Source organism: Balaenoptera musculus, chromosome 8, assembly GCF_009873245.2.
Source record: "Balaenoptera musculus isolate JJ_BM4_2016_0621 chromosome 8, mBalMus1.pri.v3, whole genome shotgun sequence".
Classification (NCBI taxonomy): Eukaryota; Metazoa; Chordata; class Mammalia; order Artiodactyla; family Balaenopteridae; genus Balaenoptera; species Balaenoptera musculus.
Genome location: NC_045792.1, coordinates 103,587,019 through 103,605,548, shown reverse-complemented (window position 1 = coordinate 103,605,548; position 18,530 = coordinate 103,587,019). Strand labels below are relative to the sequence as shown.

At 56.0% G+C, this 18,530-nt stretch overlaps 1 protein-coding gene across 1 annotated transcript; it reads right to left on the bottom strand.

Moving 5' to 3' along the window:
* Positions 1-1,244: 1,244 nt before the first annotated feature.
* On the bottom strand, positions 1,245-17,861 carry SART1 (spliceosome associated factor 1, recruiter of U4/U6.U5 tri-snRNP). The gene is made up of 20 exons (XM_036861205.1): positions 17,483-17,861; positions 15,602-15,659; positions 15,170-15,225; positions 14,506-14,632; positions 14,283-14,388; positions 13,954-14,031; positions 13,730-13,829; positions 13,496-13,638; positions 13,196-13,402; positions 12,335-12,459; positions 12,122-12,255; positions 11,855-11,988; positions 4,720-4,893; positions 4,425-4,535; positions 4,012-4,099; positions 3,413-3,503; positions 3,188-3,323; positions 2,610-2,699; positions 2,387-2,508; positions 1,245-2,284 (listed from the first exon to the last, which is right to left on the bottom strand). Exons 1-20 carry the CDS (start codon positions 17,799-17,801, stop codon positions 2,266-2,268), a joined length of 2,418 nt encoding a protein of 805 aa, XP_036717100.1. The 5' UTR covers positions 17,802-17,861; the 3' UTR covers positions 1,245-2,265.
* Positions 17,862-18,530: the final 669 nt, after the last annotated feature.

Genomic DNA, 18,530 nt, shown 5'->3' with positions numbered 1-18,530 from the left:
TTTGTGCCTTGGTGAGGGTGCCACGTGGGCTGGTGGCAGAGAGGCAGATGTATGGGCTTCTGTAAATTAGAGCTGGGCTCTCTGAGCCCCTTTGGAGGCCTTGTGTCACGTGGGAGGGCGTGGACTCCCTCCCATCCCCTTCACATCCGGTGGTGTCCTTGCTGGGCGGCTGCTCACCCACCAGACCCTCACGGGCCCAGGCAGCCAGTCTGGCCCTGCTCCTTATCCTCAGGCCCAGCAGCCCTGATGCTCAGTAAACATTTGCTGAAGTAATGAAAGGATGAACGCTCTTAACTCTGCTTTACACCAGCCCTGGAAGTCTGAGATGAAACACGGACTCAGTGGTAATTCGCCCGAGGTCAGACAGCTTGTAAATGGAAAAGCAGTCCAGGTGAGTTAGTGCCCCAGCCGGCTCGCCCCCAGGCCCTTGGCTAAGACCTCAGCGACCCTCACACCAGCCTGTGCCGAGGCATCACTGCCTGCAGCTCCTGAAGGGGCAAGTGATGCTGGCAGGGCCCCACCTTCTCCCTGGGTTCTGCCTGCGCTGGGGGCTCAGGCCTCAAAAGATTTGGTGGCTCCCAGCCCCTCCCACCTCCAGGGAGCTGAACTGATGCCTTGCTGCTACCAAGCCCCCGGCAGGGGCAAGCACAGCCTGGGGAGGGGACTGGCGTGCATTAGGGCAGGGAAGGGCAAGCACGGGGCCTGGGGACCAGAGGCCACAGGATGTCTCAGAGAGGAAGCGGACGGCCAACCAGGGAGGCTTCCTGGAGAGGCCCCTGAGAGTCCCTGGAAGCCCCTCCTAGTCCCTGGTTCACTATTTCCTGTCTCCTCAGTCACAGGGTCAGTGTTGGGAGGCATCCTGGGCCAAACCTGGTCAATTTGACCCTGGTCCACTGTTGCTTTAGGCCTTGGTCGTTTCTGGCTCTGATGACGGTGACAGCCTCCTAACAGGCTGCAGAGCGTACGGTGTGAGCTTCGACAAGAGCTCGGCCAGAGCTGGTGCTATGCCACCAGGGACACTGCCCGTCCATAACACCGGACGTGCCTCAGAGGCTTCCGGGAGAAATGGACCGAGACTCCCCAAATCCCAGATCTGGGCTAGACATCCTATGGGGACCCTCCGTGAGGAAGCAGCCCAAATGAAACTTAAATCAGAATCAGACCTCAAAACGAGGAGATGAGCGCAAGAAAGCACGAGGGGCTGGTGCTTGGTGGGTCTGGCACACAAGAACTGTCATCAAAGGCAACGTGTTAAGCAACTGTATTTTTGTCCCTTGCTTACATTTCTCTCACCCTAAGGTTATCCACTCTTTTCTTCTGTTTCATTAAAAAAAAAAAATCCGTGAAGCGTCTGGAATGCATCCGGGTGTACGTCGGGGTGGGTGCTGGTTTGGTCCAACTCCCATGGGAGCCAGCTGTCACCTTTCCCTTGATTCAGGCTCTTGCTCGTCCCTCACAGAGTTCTTCCCTGCTTATCTGGACACGGCTCCCAGGAGGCGCTCCGAGGAACCCTCAGCCTCTCGCTCCACACACACCAAGGCGGTACAGGATCGCGGAGCAGCCTCGGGTAGCACCTCCGCCCTGCGCTGCCCCCAGTCCCTGGCCCGCCCGTCCTGGCCGGGGAGGGCAGTGCCACTTGTGGCTCTGGAGGCTGGGAGAGACCAGGGTGACTGAGCCTCTAAAACACCTTCCACTTCTTACCCAAAAGCTAGCCTTGCACAGGATAAAGCACGGCCTTCAACAGACGGCCTGGACCCGTGCAACCACACCAGGCGGCCAGGGGAGGGGGCGAGAAAATGAACCAGCTGGCTTCTCTTTAGCTGGCTGGGGCCCAGGGTGGGCTGGAGAACCGCCTTAGAGGATCCAGGCTAGCTTTCTCCCTGCATCTCCGTTCAGTTATCCGTGTCACCTACGACCAGGTCTCACCTGGCAGAGGCCATCACTCTAAGCCACCTCTGAGGGGTCTCGCTCACCTTCGCATTGCAGGTGAATGAACGAATGAGTTCATTTAATTGTCACAAGACATTCTATGAAGCAGAGGTGTCTTGATGGTACAAATGGCAGAATTAAAGCCCAGAGAGGTTCAGTGACTTGCCTGAGGTCACAAAGGTGGTGACGGAGCCTGAGGGCAGTGTCGCCGATGCTCCTCCACCTGCCCTCCTCCCAGGTCTAACCCTGGAATCTGCACCATGACCAGGGGGGGAAAATAAGGAGGGAACTTTATTTAATATTAAAGTCGGGAGGGGATCAGAAGGGAGGTCGGCTTCACTTGGTAATGGTGTTCCTGCGGAGAGAAGAGGGGCGTGAGGCTGCAGAGCGGCTGCGCGCCTCCCCGACCCAACGCGTGCACCGCGAGGCCCTGTGCCCGCCCCGCCTCCCCACTCACGCATTCATGCTCTTGCCACTGCCGCTGAGCACGATGTACGGTGTCTTCTGGGCCTTCTGCTTCTCCTGCAGCAACGCCACGGTGCCCAGGGGCGTGTCGCTGGAGCTCATCTTCTTCAGGAGCTGCGGGGGCAGGGCTGGTCAACACGGGTGGGAGCGGGCCTCGCACCTCAGCCGCCTGCCACGCGTCCCGAGGCCGCCCCCGCGACCCCGCGGGCACCCACCGCCTCCTCGTCCAGCTTCTTCATCCGCCGCTCCGTCTTCATCTTGCCCGAGCCCTTCCCGTGGAAGCGGTGGGACAGCTGCCGGAAAGCCTGCGACGGGGTGCAGCACCAGGTTGGAGCCGCCCAAGCCGCAAGGGGCAGGGGAGGGGCAGCGGCTCACCCAACCCAGCGCTAGGCCCAGGGTGGGGCGGGGTGGCTGGGAGGGGATGGGAGAAGGCCAGCGGCCCCGGCACCCTCTGGGGCCCCCAGCAGAGTGGGAGGGATGGACTTCGTCGGGGCACCGGGGCTGGGGCTGGAGCGAGGGGGCAGCACACCCAGGGAGCGTGTGGGGCAGAGCGCTGGCGGGTGGAAGACAAAGAAAAGGCGGGAGGGTCGGCCGCCCCGCGAGGGCCGCCGGCGGTGAGAGTGAGGGGTCAGGCCAGGGCGGGCCTCTGAGGGGGCAGGCGGGCAAAGGCACCCTCCCGCCAGGCCTGCGAGGGGGACCACCGTGCCTGCCAGAGACAGACAACACCAGCCCCCCGGCCCAGACCCCGGGGCGCGGCTCTGCCTCGCGGCCCCGCCTCAGAGGCCCCACTCACCTCCTTGGGAGTGAGTTTCCGGCCCGTCTCGTCCACGTACTCGATCTTGACGTCAGGCTTGTAGCCGTCCTTCTCCTTGAAGTCCTGGGTGAAGCCTCGGTACTCCTCCCGCCGGCTGTACTTGTCATCGATGGCCCTGCCCGAGACAGACGGGGATTCAGTGTGAGCCGCTGCCCCCCCGGCCCGGGCTCCAGGCAGCGCGGCCCCGGCTGGCGTCCCACTCACATCTTGTCCTCGATGCAGTACACGGCTGACGGCAGGGACTTGTTGGGCGCCTTCACCCGGGCCACCTTCTGCACCGTTGTCTCCAGCAGCCCTGAGGACGGGGGTTATGAGACTCCAGGCTGCCCAGCACCCACCAACAGCACGGGGCCACTGGGAGACCCTCAGAGCTATGCTGTGGGAGTGGACGGACATCAGGCCCATTGTGTAGACAGAGGAAACGGAGACAGGAGTCAGGTCCTTGTCAGGGGCCACTGGCCAAGTAAAAGGCAGGACTGGGATCCTAATGCCAAGGCCTCTGTGCCACAGCCTGGACTGCTTCAGCTCCCCACACTCCTCCCCAGAGGAGACACCGAGCCTCAAAGGATGCTTTGCAGGGGAATACGTGAGCACGGGCATTGAAAATGGGGTGATGCAGCACAGAAAGGCCAGCCGCTACTGTGACTGCCCCGGAACCAGGGTGCAGGGGAAGGAGTGGCTCACGGCATCACAACGAGGAAGAGGCAGCAGAGGGGACCAGGGAAGGCCGCGCCAGCACCTGCCTCACCTGCCCTTCCCGCCACAGCACCCAGGCCCCAGCAAGGCTGCCCCGAGCCCCTTACCTTTGTTCTGACACAGGAGCAGGGCGGCTGCCAGCCCTCTATTCACGATGGGCTCCTCGTCCAGGATGGTGGTGGAGGAGGCGGAGAACTGGGGGTGGCACAGAATGATGGGGGTGGTAAGCGGGCCACACGGGCTCTTCTGACCCTCCAACCCAACAGTCACCCCCCAAATGGACTGTGGACCTTTCTATGCACCGGGCCCTGCACGACAAGACGTCTCATTTAATCCACAATAACCCCGTGAGGTTTATACACTCCATTTATGCGTGAGGAGACCAAGGCTCTGAGACGTGGAGGCCCCACGGCTAGGAAGGCACAGAGCTGAGCCTCCAGCCCAGCTCCTGATCCCAAGGCAGCGGGGTCTCCGCTCTTGTGTCCTCCCGGCCCCCAGCCCCGTTCCTCCCTGTCCTCACATCTTGCTGCTGCTTCTCCTCATCCAGGTTGACTGTGCTCCAGCCAATGTTCTCCTCCCCGTCGGATTCGGAGCCGCCATTAGCCGATCGCTCCTCGTCCCGTTCAAAGTCCTAGAGGACAGATCAGGCTCAGCCCAGGTGGCCCAGCCCTCAGCCGGCCCGTCCCACCTGCGCACCGGGGCTCATCACTGAGAACCGGCAGGGCTGACACCGCTGCCCACGCCGCCCCCCCCCCCGCCCCCAAGAGCAGAGCAGGCCAGGGGAGCGCGTGGGCGGTGGGCTGCCGAGAACCCACCATGAGCTCTTCCTGCTCCTCCCGGTTGCCGGCCAGCCCGTAGGTGGGGATCTCCCCCAGAGTGCGGCAGAACTCGGACGTGGCATTGAACACGATGGCCCCCTTGCGCTCCGGATCCTCTTCCTCCTCCCAGCCCCGCTGGCGAGACTCCAGCCTCCTGACGATCTCCACCACCTGAGGGAGGGAGTGGCTGTGGGCAAACCCGGAAGTTTCTGGAGTGGTGCCACAGAGACCCAGGAACCCAAGACCCTCCCTGGTGGCAGTATGACAAGCCATTCCCACTGCCCATGGCAGACCAGACCGGTCTCTACTCCTCCCTGACCCCCGGTCTGCTCTGCACTCCGCACCGATCTCACTGGCTCGCTTCTCTCCTCCAAAGTCGTCAATGGCTCCCCACTGCCCTTTGAAGTAATATCCAACATCCCACACGGCCCTTCATGACCGGGCCTGTGCCGACCCTTCTCCAGAGCCCCTCAGCTCACTCCTGCAGCCTCACACGCACGCCTTCCTCCAGGGCCTGGAGCACAGAGCCAGGGCCTCTCCCGCCACGCCTCCGCCACCCACTCTTCACCTGAGGAACTCCAGTTTTAAACTGAACTCGGCGTAAACATCCCTCCTCCCGGAACCCCGTCCCTGAGGCTGCAGGCTAGATGCTCTGTGGACCTTCCACCTGCTTCTGGCACAGAATCCACCACCCACCCACCCTGCCTGCCCTCCCATCACAGCAGACGCCCGGCCCTGCTCCCACCTCAGGCCACCCTGCCTGGCACGGCTCCGAGGGCCCTCAGAGCTCTGCTCCTGACACCACCCCCCTCTGACTGCACTCACTGTCCCCTCTACTGTGTCATTCCCACAAGCACACAGGGATGACCTAGGATCTCCCCTGTTTTATTTTTGGCTGCGTGGCATGTGGGATCTTAGTTCCCCGACCAGGGATCGAACTCACACCCCCCGCAGTGGAAGCGCGGAGTCTTAACCACTGGACCGCCAGGGAAGTCCCTCTTCCCTCTTTTAAAAACTCCTCCTTGGACTTCCCTGGTGGCGCAGTGGTTAAGAATCCGCCTGCTAGGGCTTCCCTGGTGGCGCAGTGGTTGAGAGTCTGCCTGCCAATGCAGGGGACGTGGGTTCGGGCCCTGGTCTGGGAAGATCCCACATGCCGCGGAGCAGCTGGGCCCGTGAGCCACAATTACTGAGCCTGCGCGTCTGGAGCCTGTGCTCCGCAACAAGATAGGCCACAATAGTGAGAGGCCCGCGCACCGCGATGAAGAGTGGCCCCCACTTGCCGCAACTAGAGAAAGCCCTCGCACAGAAACGAAGACCCAACACAGCCATAAATAAAATAAATAAATAAATATTTTTTTTAAAAAAAAAAAGGTACTTTATAAAAAAAAAAAAAAAGAGAATCCGCCTGCTAATGCAGGGGACACGGGTTCGAACCCTGGTCTGGGAAGATCCCACATGCCGCGGGGCAACTTAAGGCCGTGTGCCACAACTACTGAGCCTGCGCTCTAGAGCCCACGAGCCACAACTACTGAGCCTGTGCGCCTAGAGCCCGTGCTCCGCAACAAGAGAAGCCCCCGCAATGAGAAGCCCGCGCACCACAACGAACAATAGCCCCCACTCGCCACAAACAGAGAAAGCCCGCGCGCAGCAACAAAAACCCAACACAGCCAAAAATAAATTAAAAAAAAAAAACTCCTCCTTCAATACCGCAGCCCTCCTGCTCTCCCCCCTGACAGCAAACTCCTCCGAGAAGTTTCTAGCCTCCATGTCCACTTTTGCAACCCTTTTCCTTCCATTTTATTATGCTACATTTTTAAATGAATGCCATCCTACAAATAAAAGGGTTATTTATAACACATGCATATTTTTAAAAATAACCACCACCAAACAAACACCCATTTCCCCATCACCTGGCTGAGAAACATTATTAACCCCAAGTGTCTCTTCCCCACATATCTGAGGTCATGATTCACTGGCTTTCCTTTATAGTTTTACCACATAAAGACCTATCCACGAACAGTCTGTTATTTTGTTGTGCATTTTTCAAACATTATGTAATCTGAATCGTACTGTATGATTCTACTATGACTTGTTTATATATATATATATATATATATAAAAATATGTATATATGTATTTTTTAAGGTTAATCTTGACACGAGCGGCTACAGTTCATTAGCTTTTAACTACAGAATCATATTCCGTGACATGATCATACCTCAATTTAGTTATCTAGTGCACCAAGGATGTTCTTTTTCTGTTACCACGAGTAACGCAGCCGAAGCAATCTGACGCAAGCATTTCTCTGGGGCACACGTGAGAGTGCGGACCGCTGAGCCGCACGGAACACACTCACTTTCATTCTGCAAGGTTCGTCAGTGTCTTCCCACTGATTAGACTCGTTTACACGTCCATGAAAAGTGTGGCTAAGAATTCTGGCTGCTCCACATCCTCACTGACACTTGATGTTGTCAGACTGACATTTTTGCCAAATGATGCGGGTGTGACACAGTCTGTCATTGTTTCAGCTCACCTTTCCTTGATCACTACTGAGGTTGGGCCTCACGGGGTATTTTAGTGGCCATTTATCCTTCTAATTCTCTGAATGCCATTCTGCATATGGACAAATATCTTCTCCTTTTGGCCTGTCTTCTTACATTCTTTATGATGTCGTTTTTCTTCTTTCCTGGCCACGTGTCGAGGCATGCGGGATCTTAGTTCCCCGACCAGGGATGGAACCCATGCCCCTTGCAGTGGAAGCGCGGAGTCTTAACCACTGGACGCCAGGGAATTCTCCTTCATAATGTATTTTAAATAAAACTAAGTTTTAAAATTAAAATTAAGGGGCCTCCTTGGTGGCACAGTGGTTAAGAATCCACCTGCCAATGCAGGGGACGTGGGTTCGAGCCCTGATCCGGGAAGATCCCACATGCCACGGAGCAACTAAGCCCGTGCGCCACAACTACTGAGCCTGTGCTCTAGAGCCCACGAGCCACAACTACTGAGCCCATGTGCCACAACTACTGAAGCCCGCACGCCTAGAGCCTGTGCTCCGCAACAAGAGAAGCCACCGCAATGAGAAGCCCGTGCACCACAACAAAGAGTAGCCACTGCTCACCACAACTAGGAAAAGCCCATGTGCAGCAACAAGGACCCAATGCAGCCAAAAATAAATAAGTAAATTTAAAAATAAATTAAAAAATTTAATTTCTAAGTAAAATGTTTGTTTTCTTCTTCATGGTTTATGCTTTACATTTATATTGTAAGAAATCTTTCTCTTGAAATAATCCAGTCACATAAAAACAAATACTCTATGATTCTACTTATAGGAGGTCCCTAGAGGAGTCAAGGTCATAGAGACAGACAGTGGAATGGTGGTTGCCAGAAGCTGGGGGGAGGGGAGAATGGGGAGTTAGTGTTTAACGGGGACAGAGTTTCAGTTTTACAAGGTGAAAGGAGTTATGAGGATGGATGGCGGTGACGGCTGCACACAAGGTGAATATACTTAATACCACACACCATACACCTGAAAATGGGTAAGATGGTAAATCTTATGTGTATTTTAACACAATAAAAAAAAGAAAAAAAAATCTCTACCACGAAGTCATAAATAAATGTAATTTTTTTACTTTGGCCTCAAATATTAAGTTTTTACTTTTCTTTTTTTTTTTTTAATTTATTTTATTTACTTATGGCTGTATTGGGTCTTCGTTTCTGTGTGAGGGCTTTCTCTAGTTGTGGCAAGCGGGGGCCACTCTTCATCGCGGTGCGCGGGCCTCTCACTATCGCTGCCTCTCTTGTTGCAGAGCACAGGCTCCAGACGCGCAGGCTCAGTAGTTGTGGCTCACGGGCCTAGTTGCTCCGCGGCATGTGGGATCTTCCCAGACCAGGGCTCGAACCCGTGTCCCCTGCACTGGCAGGCAGACTCTCAACCACTGCATCACCAGGGAAGCCCAAGTTTTTACTTTTAAGTTCTTAATCTAAGCGAATTTGCATAAGGTGTGAAGTACAAACCCAATTTCACATTTTTCCAAATAGGTAACTAATTGTCCCACCACCACTTATTGAGCTGAGCACCTTTCACACTGGGACACCACGTGTCCTAGCTCAGTAGTCTGTTTCTGGGTCCCTGTATTCAATCTCAGCCCTATTAGTCCACACTTATGCCAATATCATGCTGCTTCAATTACAACTTTCTAAAAAGACTTGATATCTGTTACAGCAAATCCCACCACGTTATTATTCCAAAGCGTCTTGGCTATTTCGGTCCCTTTGATCTTCCGTGTAAATTTTAGAATCACCTTGCCAGCTTCCACAAAAATCTCTATTGGGATTTCTGTTGGAACAGCATTTAATCTATAAATTAATTCGAGGAGACCGACATCTTTACAGTATTAGTGGTATCCATTAACATGGTTGTTATGGACTGAAATGTGTCCCCCCAAAATTTGTATGTTGAAGCCCTCATCTCCAGTGTGGCTGTATTTGGAGACAGGGCCTTTAAGGAGATAATAAAGGTCAAAATGAGGTCATAAGGGTAGGCCCTAATCCAATAGGCTAGTGTCCTTATAAGAAGGAAAGATGTCAGGGAGTAACACACAAAGGCCACGTGAGGACACAGTGAGAAGATGGCCATCTGCAAGGCAAGGAGAGAGGCCTGAAGAGATAGCAAACCTGCCAACACCTTGATCTTGGACTTCCAGCCTCCAGAAGTGTTAGAATAAATTGCTGTTCTTTAAGCCACCCAGCCTGTAGCGTTCTGTTATGGTAGCCCTCAGTAACTAAAACAACACGTCTTGTTTAATTCTTTTCGAAAATGGACTATAATCTTCCCCATATAGATCTTACTAATCATTCATTCCTTTTTATTTTGTTGCTATGCTGATTACTCCTTTCCCACATTGCCTTCTCTTGCTTATCCACATTACTTCACCACCTATATTGCTTTCATAAATGGTGTCTTTTTTAAAATTACATTTTCTACCTATTGCTGGTGTACAGAAACATAATCAACTTTCATCTATTAATCTTGTGTCCAGCAACCTTGTTAAAGCCTGCATGATCTGGTCCCCATTTCCCACCACCCCACAGAGCTGACCTTAAGATGGGAGCATCAGTGACCTCCGTGCTGCCCGATCCCAAGGTCAGTTCTCGTCCTCCTGATATCCAAACTCTCCCGAGCATGCGCCACAGCTGCTCACACCCTTCCACTCCAGACCTTTCTTCACATGGCTTCCAGGACGGCACCCTCTCCTCTTTACCCTCCTCGCTTGGAGCCCTACGTCTCTTCCTTATCTATACTCACTCTCCTGGTGATTCCATCCAGTCCTCTGGTTTTAAATCCCAGCTACACAGACTTCCATGCTTATATCTCTCATCTCAGCCTCTCCCCTGAAGTTCAAAGTCATATATCCAACTGCCTATTCAATATCAATCACCTCCAATAAGGAGGCACCTCAAAGCTAACTAAACCAAAAGGAAACACTTGCTTTTCTCCCCCACACCTGTCCCTCCCCTAGTCTTCCCCATCTCAGTAAATGGCCCAGCCAGTAGAAAACCCAATCGTGATTAATCCCACTGGGCCACATAACCTTTACAATCCTTTCAGCCGTAGACTCTGGGACACTCGCACATAATTTTTAAATACTAACGCTATTCCACATTAACTATGAAAGAGAAAAACTTCCCTCAACTCGCGCCCCCTTCAGCTATTGCCCCATTTCCCCGTCCTCTATTAGAGTGGGGTTGGGCAAACTGGGGCCCACCGCCTGTCCTCGTAAAGCAAGCTGTATTGGCGCGCAGCCATGCCCACTGGCTACACTGGCAGAGCAGGCAGAGCACCTGAGCAGCTGCTGCTGAGATCTAAGCCTCAGACGTTTACTCTCTGGCCCTTTAACAAAAAGCGCTCACGCTCCTGCGCTGAGGAATCATCCCAAGCTGCTGCCCTAACCTCCTTGAGTCCCATCTCTCCTCAATCTTCTAGAAGCTACTGTCTCTGCCAGGGCACTGTCTCCACTGGTGCCAAATCTGACCTGCCCCTCAGCAGTGTCAGATGACGCCGCCCTCCCTCTCCTCGAAACCCCTCCTTGGCTTCAGGGAGGCCTCACTCTTGTGGCTCCCTTCCTACGCTACCCCACATGGTAGGCACCCCAGGTTTGCTGCTGCAGCCTCTGTCTCCAGCCCCACTTTCTCCCTCGGTGGGAGGTGCAGGGTTACAAGTGTGGGCTCTGGAGTCAAGCTGTGCAAATCCCAGCTCGGCCACTTACCAGTCATGTAACCTTGGGCAACTTGCCTAACGCCTCTGTGCCTCAGTTTCCTCATCTATAAAATGGAGATAACAGAACCTTCCTCATAGGGTGTTGCTGTGAGAATTAAATGAAGTAGCACATAAAGCACTTAAGCAGTGCCCGGCACGTGTCAGTGCCCCATGAGGGTCAGTGATGACCACGGCCTCAAGGCCCCGCTGACCTCTCCGCCTCAGCTCACACCACCAGCCCTTCACTCTGCTCCTGGTCCTGGAGGACCTGGTCCTCCAACATTCTAAGGTCATCTCTCCAAAGGACATCTGCTGTCCCCAAGGCCTGAACGTCTGTCTACGCTACCTCCACACTGAATCTGTGCAAGATCGGCTCTTGTGTGTCATTTCAGTCTCAGCTCAAGTGTCACCCCTTGAAAGGTCTTCCCTGAACACCCGAACCAAGAGACCAACCCTCCGGTGACTCCTGTCTCGTCTGCTCAGCTCTAGTCACTATCAGAAATTACTGTTTGCTCGTGTTCACAAGTTCACCGCCACTTCTGCCTTCGTGAAAGGCATAGGAGCCCTTGGCTCTCCTGTTCTCCAATGACTCCCCAGCCCTGGGACAATGCCTCACGCACGGTAAGGCATGCAATACACACTCCAGAAGGAAAGAAGGGAGGGAAAGATCCAACCACTAAAGCATCCCCTAATGAAAACGCTGCAGAAACCTAGAAATCTACCAATAACACCATATGAAACAAAAAAGAGGACGCAAATTGAAATGCGGGTGCTGCCTACGATGGCGCGGGAGCACGTGCTCCTAAGGACAGGCCACTACAGACACACCTGTCACCGAAGGGCCAGCGCCCGCCCACGCCTCAGGAGCCCCCCTACCTTCTCACCGCTGTCCCGCAGCTGCTGTAGCTGCCGCAGGCGGCGCCCCTTCTCCAGCTGCTTCTGCAGCTCCAGCTCCGCCTCATCCTCCTCCAGCACCTCGGGTGACTCAGACCATGGTGCTCTGCCCTCCTCTGGTGGAAACATGGGAGATGCCGGCTCAGATCACTTCCAGGGGCCCTGGGCTCCTGTCCCTGCTTTTCCGCCCCTGCCCCCAACTCCCCCTCTGCCCTCCCACCCCCCGAAATGGTCTGGCTGGGCCCTCACCCTCATCGCTGATGTCCATGTTCTCCACGCGGGTGTCATCTGACTGCAAGGGCTGAGACACAGGCTCCTTCTCCCCCTCTTCCTGGGCCTCCTCGTCTGCCTGGGGCACTCGGCGCCGACCCCGGCCCCGCAGTCTGTGAGGAGAGGCCTCTGTATGAGCCCTGGCCCCGGGGCTGGCTCAGCGCCAACACCAACCCCTGCCCCCATGCCCACCTGGAACCGAAGTCCTCATCTTGAGTCTGGTCCCCAAGGGGCAGCAGGTCATCAGCCTGTATTACCACCTCCTTCTCCTTCTTGCGGATCTTCTTCATCCTCCGCTTGGTCTTTTTAAAGGTCACCTGAAGGGGAGAGAGAAAAAGAGAAACATGAAGGCCGGGGTGGTGGTGGGGGGAAGGCAGGCAGCACAAGCCCACGAGAGCAAACGCTGCCTTCACGTTACTCTGCGCCGGCTGTGGTCCTACGCAGTTCACGTACGTGGGCAAGGCATGAGGTGTGGGCGATTATCCTCCCGCCTGTGAGATGAGGAAAACCGAGGTTCAGAAAGATTATGTATCTTGTCCAAAGCTCCTAACCAGGAGAGCCGGGATTGTGAATCCCGGGAGTCTGGCTCCAAAGTCTTGCTCATAACCACAGAGCCAAGCAACCTACTGAGCCCGTGGTCTACCTGCGAATTCACACAGCCATCCCAAAGGCCACAGCCACGTGCAGCTATAAAATGACCACTTACCAGATCACCACCAATCCTTGTATCAGCCCCCAAGAGCTGGCTCCCGCCATCCCCATTTCAGACGGGGCGCCTGGTACTCACGTCACTCACCCCAGGCACAGGCTGGCTAAGCGGCAGGGTCTGAACACCAACTCAGGGCCGCCTGGATCACAGTCCTTGTTCTGTCTACACCAACTGCCTGCCCACAGCTCTTCCTCGGGGCTACCAATTACTGCGCATCCACAGGGACCAAGCACCACGCGATCACCTGATCCCCCTCCTTAGCTCATTCTGGCAGCCTGTGACCTCCGAGGGGAGGGAGGGTCATCACCCTAGTCATAAGTGCGGGTGGAGGCCTCGGGGCTCACCATCTCCTCGGGCGTGAGGTACTCGGAGGCGAGCCGGGGCCCGGCTGTGCTCAGGGACTGAGCCTGCAGCCGCAGCTTGGCCCGGATCTCTTCCAGCTCCCGTTCCCGGAGGCCATCAGCCACGCCGCCCTGCTCCAGACGGAAGGACTGCAGCCGCTCGCCCTCGAGCTCCTCATCGTACTTGGACAGGACAGAGCGGGGTTTTTGCTGCAAGACAAGAAGTACAGGTTAGGACCCAACCCGGCTCCTGAAAAGCCACAGAGCCACCGTCTCGGCCCGGAGCCCACGCTGCCGGCCTGCCTGTGCCAAGTCATCCACGCTCTCGTCCTCTGCGTACGGCAGATAGTCAGGCTTCTTCTTGCGCAGCTCCACGTTCTTCTCTGCCCGCTCCTTATCCAGCAGGTTCACGTTCACCAGCACATCCTCCTCCTCCTGCAGCACTCCTGGAGCCGGGGCGGAAGCAGTGGCCGGTCACGCTCGCCCTCAACTCAGCAGTGCCTGTGGCCCCAGCCAGAGCACCCCAGGTCAACCCACCTTTGTCCTTGAGGGTGAGGACGACAGTCTCCCCCTCTTGGAAGGAGTCAATGGCATGCTCCACAGTGAGGCCCTGCAGGTCCCGGGCACTGTACAGGTCCTAGAAGGGAGGCAGAAGGTCCAGCCGGGTCAGGAGCCCAACCCACCAAGCACTGGGATCCCACCACCCCCCCACCACCCCCGGGCTCAACCCCACCGCCACCCCCCAGCTGCTGCAACTTCACCTGCCGCCTCTGCCCGAACTCCTCCTCCACCAGGGTGCTGACACCGAACTCTTGGTCCATCTCCTCCAGCAGCTTGGCCTATGGGACAGGGAGGGGGGTGATCTATGACCTCAGGCTGTTCAGGATCAGCAGAAGATACAGGGCCTTACTAAACGTGAGGGCAAAAAGCACAGGACTTGCAGGCAAGCTGCTGAAAATCCAGCGCAGGCGCTGCTGACCACTCCTACTGCTCTGAGCCCAGTCTCCCCTCCCCAGGGTCCACGTTCTGCCTCACCAGCCGGTCAGGCCACCAGAGGCACTGAACGACACCCCAGCTCCCAGCACCTCACCCTCCTCTCTGCCAAGTCCTTCTCCTTCTGAAGCTGCCGGGTCCTCTCGATCCAGGCTGCAGTGTCGTCCAGCCAGGGGTCGTCCTCCCCCAGGGCCTTTATTTTCCTGAAGAGAGAAGACAGTGATGCTCTGGGAACCAGCTCCTGCTCCCCCCACCCCGACTCCAGAGCTCCTTGGTGCCTCCTCGGGCCCGCCCCCTGCCTGCCCGGCTGGGACCCTCACCCCAGCTTTTGGTTCAGGAGGCGCTTTTCTTTGGCAGCCGCCAGCTTCTCTCGTAGCTCTTCTCGCTGTCGCAAGGCCATGGGATTGATGACATCGGCGGTCACGGGCTCCTCCTTGGTGCCCGCCTCTGGAAGGGAGGCCCAGGCGTGAGGCTATGCCTGCCCAAGGCTGGTGGGGAGAGGAGGGAGCCACTCATGCTGCCCCCGTCCAGCTCAGGGGGCCAGAGGGGCCAGGGGTGGGGGAAGAATCCGTGCCTCCCTACTCCTGCGCGACCCCACCCTCCCGTGTCTCCCCACAGCTAAACGAGACCCTCCATGCCTTCCAGAGCCCCTCTGATCATACTTCAAAAACAAAACAAAATGAAAAAACCAGCACCTGCACAGCCCAGATCCGTTTGCAGGAACTGTGCACATCTCTCGGCCCATCTAATGCTACTTCACAGCCAGACTGAGAATACGACGCCAACTGCTCAAACTACAAGCAGCAGCTGAGTCCCAGATCCGCATCACAACAGCAAGGAGGGCCCCGCGCCCAATGCCAGCACACACACAGGACCGTTGAATGGTGCTGAACCTGTGCCCACTTTCTTCAAAGACCCCTTCAGATGGCCTCTGTCCTTGGCCCCAGATACCCTCCCTTCCCCCACCCTCAGCCCCCCACTCACCCTTCTTGACGGCATTGACCTCCAAGGGTTTCAGCCCCAACTTTGCCCGGAGTTTACTGAGGGCAAGAGATACAAGTGTTAGGAGCTGTCAAAGAAAGAGCAGCACCGCATGCATTTCTGGACAGACGGGGTGAAAACAAGAGGGGACTGAGTGGTCCTAAGGGTCCCAAACCGAGGGCCTGACCCAGCACTGGGAAGAGCACTGGCCTCCCAATCAGGCGGAAGGCCTGGCCTGCCTCTAACCAGTGAAATGCCATCCTTCCTCTTGGGTCTTGAGTGCCCACTTCTCTAACTCAAATGGTTGGCTAAGATGATTTATGTGGCAACTTCCAACTTCAATCAGAACGTGTTACTGTGCGAAAGCCACCCGAAACAGCTGCCCCTGAAACTGCTTGTAAGAAAACACGGAAACATAAAGGAGACAGTACTTACTTGGTCTCCTCGATGCTGAGTGACGAGGCATCACCTGAGCTTGCTTTGGAGCTGGCAGCTGGAACAAGAAGCAGCAAGGCTCAGGAGCTGAACACAGAGCCTGCAGCCACAGCCTTGGCTCCAGCTGCAGGGCCGAAGATGGGGGGCCCTCACCAGCACCTGGGCCTGCTTCCTCCTCCCCAGGAGCTCCTTCTACTTGAGTCCCAGGCTCTGAGAATGCCACCTCTCCACACGCCTTCCTTTCCTGATCCAAAAGGTTCAGCTTTCTACGTCCTTCACTTTGCCGCCTCTTCACTTTTGTACATTCTGTATTTTCAACCTGTACTGCCCTCTCTGGCCTCACCCTGATTAACAAAATCCTATCCGAATGCAACAATGAAATGCCACTTCCTTCGTGGAGTCCTGTTTAACTATTGATCAGCATGAACTGCTCTCCCCTGCACTGCATAACACGGTCAGTCATTTCTGGGTCTGCTTCTCCTCACAGGGCAGGAACCACCTTGGCAGCATAACTGTGTCCTCTGTGTAATTCGTGCAATCAAGAAACACACTTATTGGTGCCTGTTCTATGATGATATCGGGGTCACAGAGATAAAGGGGCATTTCAGACCTCCTCCACTCACCTCACAAACAGCAAATAACTTCACCAAACACCAGAGACAGCAGCCAGACTCCATCAGGTTGAGCTGCCCCAACCAGCTGCCACCACGTGCTCATCCTTCCGGCAGGCCCACCTCACAACCTACCTCTTTCCCTCTTTCCTTTTTATCCCACCTGGACCCTGAATCCCAACCCTTCCAGGCTCTCTCCAAGGTCACCAGCCTCCTTAATTCGAAATCCCATGGATTATTTTCAGCTCTGGTTTTCGCCTGATCTCTTGTGGTGTGTGACATTGTTGATCACTCCCACAGATCCCATGACACAAGATTCTACGGTTTTCCTGCTTTGGAGGATAGCCTATCTCCTTTTTCTAGCCTCCTGCTCTGCCTACTACTAAAACATTGGCATTTCTCAGGTTCTACTCCCAACCCTGGCTTCTCACTCCTCAGTCTCTCAGGGGACTTCATTTGCCACCTAAACTCTCATGATTCCCAAATTGCTCTATCTGGCCCAAACGCTGGGTTGCTCTATGCACATCAAATGCAACACTCTCCAAAAGTGAATTCGCTGTCTCCCTCCAAAAATCTGCTTCCCTTCCAAACTCCTCAAGTTCAGTCGACAGCACTCCCACCCACCTAATCGCTCAGGCCACGATTCAAGGAGCATCCTCGATTCCTTCTTCTCCTTCCTGACCTCTTCCAAGTGCTAAGCTCTGCCACATCGTCCTCCGAAACACCTGTCCAATCTCCTCTCCATCCCACTGCTGCTGCCTTGGTGCAGGCCACCATCAGCCTTCACCTCACCTCCAATCTTCACTGCCCTTGACCCAGTTCTCAACACAATGATCTTTGCCAAATACGAATATGATCAACTCACTCCTCAGCTCAAACTCATGGCTCCCTACTACTCTCAAAACAAAGTTCAAATTTCTTAACAGGGCCTATCTCACAGCCTCGTGTCTCTGCTGTGAACTCTACACAACTCGCGCAATACCAGGTTTCTTCTTGTCTCTTCACGTGCTGGCACCACTTCATTCACTCATTCAACACACTCAGGGAGGGCCTGAGATATGCCAATTGAGGAAAACAGAAAACTTCTATCCTCACGAGTTTAGCAGAAGAAAACCTTTAATCGCAAATAACCATAGGAAGACCCTTTAAAGTACTGACGAAGAGATCCTGGCGATGCCTCGGCCTGGTGTGCTCGGCCTCCATACCCAGAGCCCACCCCTCCCCCGACAACCCCCGTCGCCCCGCCCCCTGCACAGACCCCGCCCCTCACCGGCCTCGTAGCCGTCCTCCCGCTTCTCCCGCTTCACCCGCCGCTCGGAGGGCTCTGTCTGGCTGCGCTCCCGCCCGTGCGCGCCGCTGCGGGCCTCAGCTTCGGCCCCGCGCCGCCCGCTCCCGCGCTCGCTCCCACGCTCTCGGCTTCGCTTCCGTCGTTCGCCGCCGCTGCTGCCGCCGCCGCCGCCGCTGCTCCGGTGCTTGTGTTTTTTGTGCTCCCGGTGCCGAGGCGGCTGCTCGGCGGCGCCCCCGGTGCCGGCCGCTGCCGTGGTCCCGGCCGCCTCCTTCTCCCCACGGTGCTTCTTTGACGACCCCATGGTGGTGTGTCCACCCCAAGCCCGGCTGCCGCCGAGCCCCGACAACGCAAAATGGGAACACTTCCGGGTCGCCCGACAGCCGGTGTCGTATTGCCGGAAACCAAGAGCGGCTACTTCCGTCGCTTGCCTCGGAACCTGCCCCAAAGGCTCATGGGAAAGCCGGGATCGGAGCCCGACTGCGCAGTCGCGGCAGCCTCGGGCCGTGGGGCAGTCTTTGAGCAGGTCGCTCAAATGCGCGTGCGCGCCTCAAGGTGTTGTGCGACCCGTCCTGAGGAAGACGGCATCGCAGAACTTTAATGATCTAGGGGCCGTCTAAGCCAGCATCGGCGACGCAGAAAAGCCCCTCCCCGGCTTCCCTCCGCTTGCACACCCTCAGTCACGGGACAATCACTGCCTCACGGACTTTCCGTCGGCAGCGCCCACCGCTTCAGTAGGCGTCCTCCTGGTGAACTCCCTGGGGTCGTGGCTCCATCAGGTGTTGAACGACGAGCGTGTTCTCCTCCTGAGACCCCCCAGCTCCACAGTCCAGCCTCCTCCCAACCCCTACAACTAGTATTGTCTGCACACTCTGCCTTCCCTTGTTCCTTGGATTGGGTTTTTTAACTTGCGCCCTGTGACTGCTACCGAGGGCGAGATGAGCTTCTGCGTGTCTGAGTCCCTTGAAATTGAATGTAAAATTTGGCACGTCCGTGTGTTTGAGCTTTTTTTCTTTTTCCCCTTGAGGAGAGG